This window comes from Panthera uncia, chromosome F1 (assembly GCF_023721935.1).
Source record: "Panthera uncia isolate 11264 chromosome F1, Puncia_PCG_1.0, whole genome shotgun sequence".
Taxonomy (NCBI): Eukaryota; Metazoa; Chordata; class Mammalia; order Carnivora; family Felidae; genus Panthera; species Panthera uncia.
In genome coordinates, this window is record NC_064813.1 from 904173 (window position 1) to 916123 (window position 11951).

Genomic DNA, 11951 nt, shown 5'->3' on the forward strand with positions numbered 1-11951 from the left:
ACCCACGCAACAGCACCTGCGGCAACTGTGGGAGGGGTCACGTCAGAGGTCGCTGTGCTTCTGCGGGCTCCTCAGTAAAAAGGACGGTGTTTTATCTGCCTGGGGTGCTTTCATCTATTCGTATTTCCTCCACTTCGTCAAGTCCATTCTTAAAAGTAGCATAAACACTTCTGGAGCATGAAGGAGAGACTCTGGGAGGGGCTACAGCCGCGGACCCCACCGTGGGGAGCGCGGTAAACGAGGTGTAGCAGAAACACAGCACAAAGTGGGGCTTTCAGGACGGAGCAGTGACCGGTGGAAGCCTCAGAGGGGCTGTGGAAGGAGGACAATCTGGACACCACAGGGACACAGCGGAGTCTGATGAGGAAGGAGACACTTGCCTGGTTTCCAGCACCTTCCACGGGAGGGCACAGCTGGGGCAGCTGGAGATCTGGAAGGGGCCTGAGGCCACAGGACAGCGGGTCCCACGGCTGCTTTCTCGGTTGTGGGGGTGTCCTGGCGGCAGGAAACAAAGTATCTGGGGGTGACGCGGCCTCAGGTTGGCAACGTACCTCAGACGGCTCAGGGGAGAAAAGCTCTTTTTGCTGTGATTGCAACTTCTCCGCAGCACAGTTGAGAACGGTTCAAAATAAACGTTTTATTTAAAAAAAGTTATCAGTGATTTTATTTCAACAGTTAAACGTGTTTTACTTAAAGAGAGGGGAGGGTGTTCCCACGCGCGGCTGGTGGATGGGAAGCGTCTTCAGCTCGGAACGGGCCGCGTCGCTCTGAGAAGAACACGCGTACACGGGCCGCCATCCGCGGCCCGTCGGAAGGGGGGTCACCGGCTGAGGGACCGCTGCAGGGCTTCGTACATCACCTGGTCCTGAGAACAGGGGACAAGACACAGAGCTGGTGAGTGTGCGGTGGGCCGAACCGTGCCCCCGAAACGCGTATGCGGATATCCCAGCCCCCCAGGACCTCACGTGACTGTGACTGGAGAAAAGATCTTTAGGGAGGCGATTACGTTCAATCGAAGCCCCCGGGACGGGCTCTAAGCCAGCACGACCGGTGTCGCTGCAAGAAGAGGGGCGAAGCCCAGACAGGTGCGGGGACACCGTGTGAGGACGCCCAGTCTCCGGGCCGAGGAAGGAGCCGCCTGCTCGGTGCGCGGCCCGCCCCACGTGCCCCCCCTTCCACGGGGACTGAGGTTTGCCGTAAAAGTCGGGTGACGAGCTGCTTACGGCTCTATCCACGCAACAAAGAAAGCAGGATTTTAAGTGTTCTGAGCGTGGACGGGAAGGGGACAGCGGCGGGGCGGGGGGGGGGGGGGGGGAGGCTGCCTTCAGGGGGATGCCCCGTGGGGTCTCGCCGGGGCCACACACGCATCTAAGGTCTGGGGAAGCGGCTCGACTGCTGCTTGTTTAGGCCGAGGGAGGACGTGCTGGTGTTTCGAGCCCTCGAACACCTGTTTTTAAATCCAATGTCGTTCTTCTTTCGGATGCGCGAGGTGCTCGCAAGGTTCGAGGACCCGACGCAGTCGCAGAGTGAACGAAGCCCCTCCCGTCGACGCTGTCAGGTCTTCCTCCTGTGGCACGAGCACTGACGCCGCTGCGTTTCCCTCATGTTTGACTGAAGCGGCGGCAGAGCACACAGGACCCCTGCTTCCCGACGGCACGTTTAGAAGACGCTCCTCTCTTCCAAGTTGATCCGTCAGAGCCTCACAGCGGAGCCACCGTCGGGTCCGCTCCGCTGTCGTGAGCGCTTCCGGGGGAAGTTCCCGGAGCCGCCCGGCCGGCCGCAGCGGGAATCCGGTTCAGTCCCGGGAAAGCGCTGTGCCCCCCCATCTCCTCGTATCCCGGCCAACAGGCATCATCAAGTCCGGAGATCTTTGCCTACTGCCAGGCAAAGAATAGTATCTTAGTTGCTTTTCTTCCATTATCAGTAAGGTGAGGAGTTTTCCGTTTAACGAGCCCGTTGGCTTTTCCGTGAAGGGTCTGTCCCTGTCCTTCACCTAGCGCCTCTTTTCCAACATTTTCTGTGTCGGTCTCTTCCTCATCAGTTTCTGGTCGTTCTGATTCACCCTTTGTGACATTAACTGCAAACATTTTCCTTATTTGGTCACTTGTCTTTTGACGAGTTTTTTAGCGCAGAAATTTTTATCCTCGTGTGTCAGATTCTGAGTCTTTCATTTATGTTGCCGGGTTTTGCGCTGAGAGGAAACAAGGCACGCCCCACTTGAACTTCCAGGCAAATCTCTGGTCTCCTCCTACTTTGATGGTTTCAGACTTTACTTTTAAACTCTCCCGCCGCCCCCCACCCCCGTCCCCCACCTGCAGTGTGACATGCGAGTCCGACTTGAACTTCTGGAGACGGCTTCCCAGCTGCCCCGACATCGATCACCATGTCTCCATCACTGGTGTGGGGGACACTACTATGTACTGTATATTATGACCAGTTCCTGTGCCATTATCACAATGTTCTAATCACTGAGGCTTGTGTTTTTTAGGCCCCGCCCCCAGCTTGTCCCTTCTGCAGTTTCCCCAACTGTTCCAGTTTGCTTGGTTTTCCACATGCTCTTTGAATCGTTCTGGTTTGGTCCCCAAAACAAAACGAGCAAAAATGAAAACAGAGACCAAAGAGTAGGGCCACTGAAATGGTTTCAAACGGTAACAAATGGCCTTAGCGCTGACGTGTTTGCCGGCCGGCTTGGGGAACTTCTGCCAAAGGGACATGGACGTCCCGGCTTCGGGCAGGCACGAGGACAGGGCTGTTGAGAGGTGCGCAGAAATGCAGCTACGCTCACAGAAGCGGCCACGCACGGCAGGCTCTTCAGCACGTACGAGGTTTCTGACCTTTTACGAGTGAGTTTACAACCATTATCTTTTTCTGAGGACAGCCCTGAGTCAGATAAAGGCAGAACGGATGTTCTCTCTAGGCAACGACTCAGAGCCCTGAAACAGAGGGCAGGGCAGATTTTCCACTCAAGAAGGAAACCCATTTCCTGGACTGTACTCAGTGTTTACCCCGGTTTGAGAGACGGATTTGGAAAAAAAAAGTCTAGGTACTTATTTCACTCATTTTTCCAAGTACCTCTCAAACGGTTTCAAAGGTAAACATAGAGTAGGTATTAGTGAAATGCCCAATTAACTTTGAAATAGGATAAAGAAAGGGTCCTTGTATACCAATATCACTGCTAAATCATAAACAGTAAAGACATTTTAAGCATGCTTTGTTTATAACCAGGTTAAAACAATTCCTTTTTCTGCAGTAAAATAACTTTTTAAAATTCTAAAACATGATTTATTGGAGAAATATTAGAAAATATAGATCAGCAAAAAAAAAAAAAAAAAAAAAAAATCTCATTTCCAGAGATAACTATTATTATTTTGGTCTTCCAGAACTTTTAAATTACTATTTTGCCAATTTTGAATTCTTTTGAATAGGTGATGCATTCTCAAGGTTCAAAGTTCAAAGAGGAGAAAAGGTGAACTTTTACACCCCTGTCCCCCTCCCCCACCCCCGCCAGTCTCTCCCTACCAGGAGCCGTCACCCGTTTCCTAAGTAACTGTCTCACGAGGGCCAGTCAATCTGCCAAACAAGGAGGGGGCTGCCTTCACCCTGATGGCATGCCTCATTTTTAAAAGATCAAACAAATTAAAAATCAGTTTGGTCATCTGCTTTATTTAGTATTTATTCAAAATTCATACTATGCCTACCTCCAAAAGAGAAGCTGTAGCTTCTTATTCACCAAGTTTTCCAGAAATCAAATATTTAAAGTTTAAAGATTTATGATCACCACAAATATTAAACAGAATAAAACGGTACGGAGTCTCACCAGCCCATACGTGTAGCCTTCCACGGATGTTCCTAAGAGAATAAAAAAATTCTACAAGGTCTGGAATGATAGGTTCAGAAGTGTTTTTAATAAAATCAGTCACACCGCCTTTGTCATGCGGCCGAGACCCTTTAAGCAAACGCTGCACGCGAAGCACCTGCGACATGGATGGAACTAAGGGGCCAGGTTAGTCCGTGTTCTGTGCACAGGGGCCCCGTCTCCTGCAACTTCTGCATCTGCGAGCCCAGCACAGGGCCTGCGCACGTGCAGAGCTTCGCGATCAAGGTTGAAATCTGGATCTCAGGCAAGCTGTTAAAACACAGCTAGGGGAGAAGGGACTCTGACTTGAAACGTTTTTCTCTCAAGTGTCAGTGGGGTAGAAATAATCAGGGAAATGAGTGACCCATGTACTCCTGAGTGTGAAGAGGAGAATCAAAGAGCCACGGCCACGACTTCGATGAGCTAATAAACAGTTTCGTGGTGTGGCTTTCATAGAGGAAAGAAAAAAAATCAGACCGTACGTTTGAGTGAGGTTTCCTTCCTGATAGTGGAACAGCGCCAGAGTAAGCAGAGTAAAAAGACTATCATCTGAGGTAATAAATATCTGGGGAAATAACCTCAAGGCCTCAACATTTATCAATGGCTAACTGGGTCTCAGGTCTCTGGTGAGCAGTGAAACCAGCACAGTGGTTGTGCTGTGCTGGCCCATGAAGCGACACAGCCTAGACACAGGACTCTGAATTCTGAGACGCGGCTGGCGGACGGCCGTCTTATTTGTCGGGTGTCTGTCCTAATAGGGTGACGACCCATTAGGTCCTCTCAGCACCAAACAGGACCTGGTAGCCCGGGCAGGGATCTTTGGAGGAGGGAGCGAGGACAAGCAGGGATGGAGAAAAGGAAGGTCTGCTCACTGCCGTCACCACTCACCCTCAACCAGTTACCGAGGGTTTCCTGGGTCGGGTGACACATGGCTACATTTGGCCTCTGAACTATGTCCGCCAATTAAGTGCGGACACGGAGTCCACCTGACGTGCTGCCACTGCCCAACTCCAAGTGAAGAATCATGTGGTGCCAGGGAGGAAAGCGCTCTAAGGTAAGAAACGGCGCCAGCTGGCAGGCAGGTGCACCTGGCTTAAGAACGTGCTGGATATTTCAGGACTAGAATGACCGGCCCTGCAGATTTGGGGACAGTACGGGCACACCTTTCTTCTTGGATGTCTCCTGACCATTTATGCAGTGTTAACGCGTCTCGAAGCAATTGCCACTTCTGTAAGTACGTCTTCAGGCTAAAACGTGATGTGTTCCTTTTGCATTTAACAAAATCTAGTGATTCTTTTTCAGCATGAAAAGATGACTCAAAATCCCAACCCGGCCACTAACAAGTCAATTAACCTGAGTACCAGAATCCTATCTACAGATTTTCATTCTAGGTCTTGAAGTCATGACCTTTATAAAAACTCTGTGGCCCTCACAACCCAGCCTGGCCAGAGTATCTAATTTCCTAACTGGCCACACTGGCTGGTTCTGGCGTGGGGTCCTAAACTGGGCTGGGCTGACCGCAGACTCCCCTGACACTCTCCCACCAGGGCCGGCAGGGAATTCTCTTGCTGGGGGGTGTCTGGGGTTGCAGGCAACCAGCTTCCCCCAGGAAACCCGTGACGAGGTTCCACAGCCAGCGTGCCCAATGCCAACCGTGTTCTCACGACCCTTGCTATGTGGACGAGTTCTGTTTCCCCCACTTATCTTAGCTGGATTGGGTTTCCATCATTTACAACCAAAAGAGCCCTAATATTAAAAGCAGAAAGAGGTGGCTTATAAATGGGCCACTCAGTTTCACATCCAGAAAAGCATCACCACAAATGCCAAACCTTTCTTTTGGTTTGATTTTATTTCCTTTCGGTTTGGCTTCTGAAATGGATCGTTTGACTCTGCCTATGCCTCGAATTTCAATGGAACTGTCCTTAACCAGAAGGAAGACGTTCTTTGCCACCACCCAGAACTGAGAAGACCAAGAAAAAAGAAGGAACGGAGACCCCTCCAATAAACATAATATACACTGGTTTCAAATTCACCAGCAAAAGTATTATACAAAGGTGGTAAAGCAGACTTAATCCTTAATTATCACAAAAAACATGGGCAAATTTAGGAATCAGGTCAAGCAACTATCGAGCTTTGGATCACACATTTGTGGCTATCAGTGATAAAATCGCTTGAGCAACAAACATGGAAACTTCAAAATTACAGCAGAAATTTAATCTAGAAAATTGATCTTTTTGGAGGCAAAACAAGTAAGAGAATGACAAATGAACCAGCCAAGGTCAATATATAAAAACGATTAGAAAACAAAATGAAAACCATTGACAAACAACATAAAAAAGTATAAATTATTTGGGAATGCAGTTGATGAAAGATGTGTAAGATATTTATACCAAAACTCACAACATTACTGAATAAATCAGGTGGATCTAATAAGTGAAATGAATTAAAAAATGAATAAACTCTGAGAAATTAAATGAATCTAAACAAATGGACAGATGTACTAAGTTTATGAATTTTTAACTTCTGCTCTCACAGCTGATATACAGATTCAGTCTCATTCAAAATCCCAACAGGCTTCTTTTTCAGGAAGCGATCAGCTGATTATAAACTTTATATGGAAACGCAAAGGGCCTAAAATAAACAAAACAATTTTGGGGGGGAAAAGGGACAGATTTGGAGAACTTATACTACCCGATTTTGAGACTTATATATCTATAATAGTCAAGACTGTGGTAAGAAAGATACAGCAGCATAAAGTCAGATGTAAAGACCAATGGAACAGCACAGAAAGAGATTCTTGCATTTACGGTCAATCGGTTTTCAAACAGATGGTGCGGTAATTCAGTAGGAAAGTTTTTTCCACAGTCGGGTCAGAGTCAGTAGGCAGCTGCATGGAAAAACATAACCGTGACCCCTAAGTCGCATCAAACTAAAACAGTAATTTGAAATGGATCACAGGCCTAAACGTAAAGGCTAAAACTATTATGCGTCTAGAAAAAAACAAAGGAGAGAATCTTTGCAAACTTGAAATAGCCCAGACTTCTTATGACAGAACACGTAATACGTCAAAAGGCTCCTGCACGATTTCGGCTCAGGTCACGATCTCCCATTCCATGCTTCAAGCCCCGCGTCGGGCTCTGTGCTGACAGCTCAGAGCCCGGAGCCTGCTTCGGATTCTGTGTCTCCTTCTCTCTGCCCCTTCCCTGCTCCTGCTCTGTCTTCCAAAAATAAATAAATGTTAAACAAAATTTTATATAAAAAAATAATAGGGGCGCCCGGGTGGCTCAGTCGGTTGAGCGTCCGACTTCAGCTCAGGAGGTCACGATCTCACGGTCCGTGAGTTCGAGCCCCGCGTCGGGCTCTGGGTTGATGGCTCGGAGCCTGGAGCCTGCTTCCGATTCTGTGTCTCCCTCTCTCTCTGCCCCTCCCCTGTTCATGCTCTGTCTCTCTCTGTCTCAAAAATAAATAAATGTAAAAAAAAATAAAAAATAAAAAATAAAATAAAAATAATAAAAGCTCCTGCTCTTTAGAAAGTTATCCTCTGTGTGCACATCTGATAAAAGCCTTCAATCCAGACTACGCTAAGAATTTGTACAAACATTTATAATAAGGAGAGAAACAACTTGAGTTTTTAGGGGCAAAGCACAAGGTCAGGAAACAAGAAATCCAACTGACCGGCAAGCATGTGAAAATATGCTCACCTTCCCGGTTGTTCGGGAAACGCCCCCTTAAACTACATGGGACACTGGTTCACATCCCTCGGACGGCTGACATTAAAGGACAGTGACACTCTGGTGTTCGTGAGCCCGTGGAGAAGCAGAAGCCCTCACCAAGCCCGGGCGGAGCAGCCCACGTGCGAGACCCAGCCAGGCCCGTCTGGGTGCTGACCACGAGAAGTGAAGACACGTCCCCCCTCTCTCCCTTGCTCTATCTCACACACGTTCAAGGGACCTTTATTCACAAAAGCCAGGCCCCGGAAACGGCCGAGCGTCCCCCAGCAGGAGCAAGGACGAGACGCTGTGGTACGTTCTTACCCTGGGAAACCGCTCTGCAGCAGGAAGGACCAAACTCCAGACGCACAACACCGTGCACCTCAGAGACATCACGCCGAGCAAAGAAGCCGGACGCGCCGAGTGCGCCACACAGCTCCACGTGTGCCAAGTCCTCAGACGGAAGAGGTCAGAGCGGGAAGACAGGTCAGGCCTGGGGTCGCCCGGAACACCGGCCTCCACGGACGCCCCAGGACCTCCTGCGGGAACGGAGGGTCCTGGCGCTGGCCACAGCTGTCGCATGTGGCAGGACTGTGCTCTGCTCCACTGCGCGTCAACTACGTTTCAACTGAAAACAGGGAGGCTAGAAGGAACGGCAAACGCGGGGCCGCGTCCACATCTAACTGCTGGAAAGGCCCCAGACTCCCGCCGCAGGTGAGAAATCATTTCAGCCGAAACAATCTTTTGCTGACGGAATCTTCGGGGGCTTACATCACCAGTCTCTTGTTGATTAGCAGGAAGAGCCCCAGGACTATGAACTGTCAAACTGTCCCCAGTTTTAATCGAGAAGACCGTGTTTTACAAGAAGATGCTCAGGGGAACGAGCACACATCCCTGTGGTCGACAAAATGCCCGGGAGGGGAAGGCAGACGGTTGTTTCTCCACAGACGGGGAGGACTCCGTCCCGGTGCAGTGGACTCTCGCTCGACTGCAGCCGGCAAAGCAGTCGGTCACATGCCTAAAAGATCCCACCGGCCCACACCAATGAACCGGGTGTTGCAGTTAACAGTGGTAAGGCTGGGGCTCCCGGCGAGCTCAGTCGTTAGGACGTGCGACTCTCGGTCTCGGGGTCGTGAGTCTGAGCTCCACGATGGGTGCAGCCATCACTTAACAATGAAATCTTTACAGAATAACTACACGTGGGAAGGTGGCCACCTCACCGAGAATGTCCAGAACAAGCCCGGAGGCTCTGCGACAGGGCAGCCCATCACCTGTCACCGCTAGGACTTTGACTCCCCATTTTCGATCAGTAGTTACAGTGGGAAACACCAGGCCTAGGGTAATAAATGGCTAATGATTTAAAGGAAGTTTGAGTCCAGCAATAAGCAGGTCTCATGGCTAAGGCATACAGCACTCCTAGGACATAAAAGACATGAAAGTGAATCAGACCAACGATGACGGAACCCGAGATAGAGGCTTCCTAGGGTTGGACACGTCCCCCAGTGGCCCTGTGTCACCGCAGCCACCCGAGTTACTACAGACGGGTCACCTTGGCACAGTAAGAGGCAAACACACAACATCTGGTGTTTTATGTAAAGAAATGTCAGCCATTTCCTTTAGCCCTTCGCCAACCTTCCGCAAGGACATTTGCACTGGCCTGGACACCAGGGCGAGTCTGGCTCCAGGCAGATAAAAGGCTGCCTGCAAGGGTGGAGAAGCTCAGATAACTGGTGAACCAGACGGATCAGAAATCCCAAGAGGGTGGAGACAGACACGAGGGGTCATTCCCTTCTGGCTTCAGTCTTCCAAGAAATACAAAAAACTACAATCTCTCAAGAATGTTCTCACAAAGGCAATTATTCTCCTTGTTGTCATGAGCTACCGGTCTTGATTCCAGTCTCTTTTCTGTGCACATTGTGAGAGCATTTCTTACCTTTTTTGATATAGATGGTTTCACTTTCTTGAAAGCTTCTTCAAAGTGCTTCTGATGGACCTTGAGCTCACCTGTGGGGCAGATGCACAGACACACGGGTGGGTACAGTGTGCTCACTTCCCATCGGTCAAGGGAATGTGGGGAAATGAGTGATCACATTGCTTCTGCTTTTTTTCAGAATGATTCAAGCCTCAAACAGTCTGCTTATCACATTTTCTGGACATTTTCTCATTTTCATTTAATTTGCACACACCTGACCATATTTAATCTTACACACAAGTGCTTAAGTTTTATATCGGTGTCTATCGAGGCAATCAAAACAGTTTATTTTGGGACAAATTATATAAAAAAGTACTTTGTTCATCTTTAGAGATTCTTACACTTTGAAAAAAACAAAACAAGTCCATGTTTTCATTACCCGCCCCCCACTGTTGACCGAGCTATTATTAACATCTAACGTACGTAAGTCTAAGGTGTGCCGTGTGATGGTCCGATACACACGCCTGCATGTGGTAAAGTGACCGCCACCACAAGGTTACTTAACACCTCCCTCCCCTCACATAATCACTTTTCGTATGTGCGGTAATAACTTCGAAGATCTACTGTCTTAACATCTTTCAAATACATAATCCATATTGCTAATTGTAGTCATCACGCAATACATCTGCTCCCCAGAACCTGCTCATCTTCCAGCGGGAAGTCTGTACCCTTTGACCAACGTCTCGCCATTTCTCCTACCTTGTGCTCATCGGATTTTACTGCAGGATACCCCAAAGAGACATCACATACCCTCTGGGGGGCCCTCCTTTAACATTGTTTACCCTTTAATGGTGATATTTAATGAAGAACAACTAGAACTGTTCTTTAAAAAAATTTTTTTTCTTGGTGTTTATTCATTTTTTGAGAGAGACAGCGTGCGAGTGGGGGAGGGGCAGAGAGTGAGGGAGACACAGAATCTGAAACAGGCTCCAGGCTCTGAGCTGTCAGCACAGAACCTGATGTGGGGCTTGAACTCATGAACCGTGAGATCATGACCTGAGCCGAAGTCGGATGCTTAACCAACTGAGCCACCCAGGCACCCCCGGAACTGTTCTTTTTTGAGATACATTCCAATAATTTAACTAGGAACAGACAGTATTATTCCGTAGTAGTTACAAGTCCATGGAGCACCTGGGTGTCTCAGTCAGTTAAGCATCTGACTCTGGCTTAGGTCATGATCTCATAGTTTGTGAATTCAAGCCCTGTGCTGGGTTCTGCACTCATAGTGCAGAGTCTATTTGGGATTCTCTCTCTCTCTCCCCGTCCCCAACTCCAGCTCTCTATCTCAAAACAAACAAAAAGAGTCCATACATGTAATTAGATGTTATGGAATTATAATATATATATATATATATATATATATATAATGTACAAAGATAATAACACAATAGTGGATTACAAGGAGCTCCAATTCTTTTTAAAAATTTTTTTACAATTTTATTTTAGGGGGCGCCTGGGTGGCTCAGGCAATCGAATGTCCAACTCTTGGTTTTGGCTCACGTCATGATCTCATGGTTTCATGAGTTTGAGCCCCATGTTTGGTTCTGCGCTGGCAATGTGGAGTCTGCTTGGGATTCTTTCTCTCTCCCCTTCTGCCTCTCCCCTGCTCACACCGTCTCTCTCTCTCTCAAAACAAACAAACTTAAAAAAAAAAATAATTAAAAAAATTTTATTTTAGAGAGAGATGAGTAAGCGGGGGAGAGGGGCAGAGGCAGACAGAAAATCCCAAGCAGGTTCCATGTCCAGTGCAGAGCCCAATGCAGGGCTCAATCCCACGACCACGAGATTGTGACCTGAGCCGAAAACAAAATGTGTAGTCGAAGGCATCGGTCGGCAAGAGACCCGTTCAGAGTCCCTGGAGGACAGGGAACTAGAAAGGCTAAGTGCAGCAGGGCAGGGGCATCAGAATGTGCTGAACAATCACCAAGTCACGTCCAAACAGCATTATTAGTAGTAGCGGCCAATATGTGAAGGGAGGCCTGTAAGTTTCCAGCGAGAAATCCTTAAACGCTGTCAGACTCGGCTCTCAGGCAGCACGCTCACATGTCGTTCCCCTCAAGATACCCTAATTTTGCAAGTTACATCACCTACTTCCGAGAGGAATCCAAAACAGCTTATGATAAAAGAAGTTCAGGTGCCTGAATCCGACAGTTAAACAACAAAACTTATGGCGTGGGTGGTGGGTGCTGATGAACGTAACCCGCACCGATGCTGGGTGACGAGGAACAAAAGTTAGTTCGGAGACTCTCGGTAGCCAGAGGAAAGAAGGGAGGAGAAGAAAGAGAAAATCAGTAGGAATAAAAAAAGACAAGTTTTGGAAACGCACGGAGCAGAAGATCAACGTGGACTTGACCTGCAGATGAAGTGGCCGAGAGGGCAGGGAGGTGCGTGATGAAGTGAAGTGCAGGCCGAG

At 48.5% G+C, this 11951-nt stretch overlaps 1 protein-coding gene across 5 annotated transcripts in view; it reads right to left on the reverse strand.

The window, feature by feature from the left end:
- Nucleotides 1–616: 616 nt before the first annotated feature.
- Nucleotides 617–11951, reverse strand: part of NVL (nuclear VCP like) — an 89622-nt gene continuing 78287 nt past the window's right edge. For all 5 annotated transcript variants that reach the window (XM_049633789.1, XM_049633787.1, XM_049633788.1 and 2 more), the window contains 2 exons: nucleotides 9500–9570; nucleotides 617–865 (listed from right to left, as the gene is read on the reverse strand). In XM_049633789.1, coding sequence (XP_049489746.1) covers nucleotides 821–865; nucleotides 9500–9570 — 116 coding nt within the window. In that variant the 3' untranslated portion in view covers nucleotides 617–820. The remainder of the gene's footprint in view (nucleotides 866–9499; nucleotides 9571–11951) is intronic.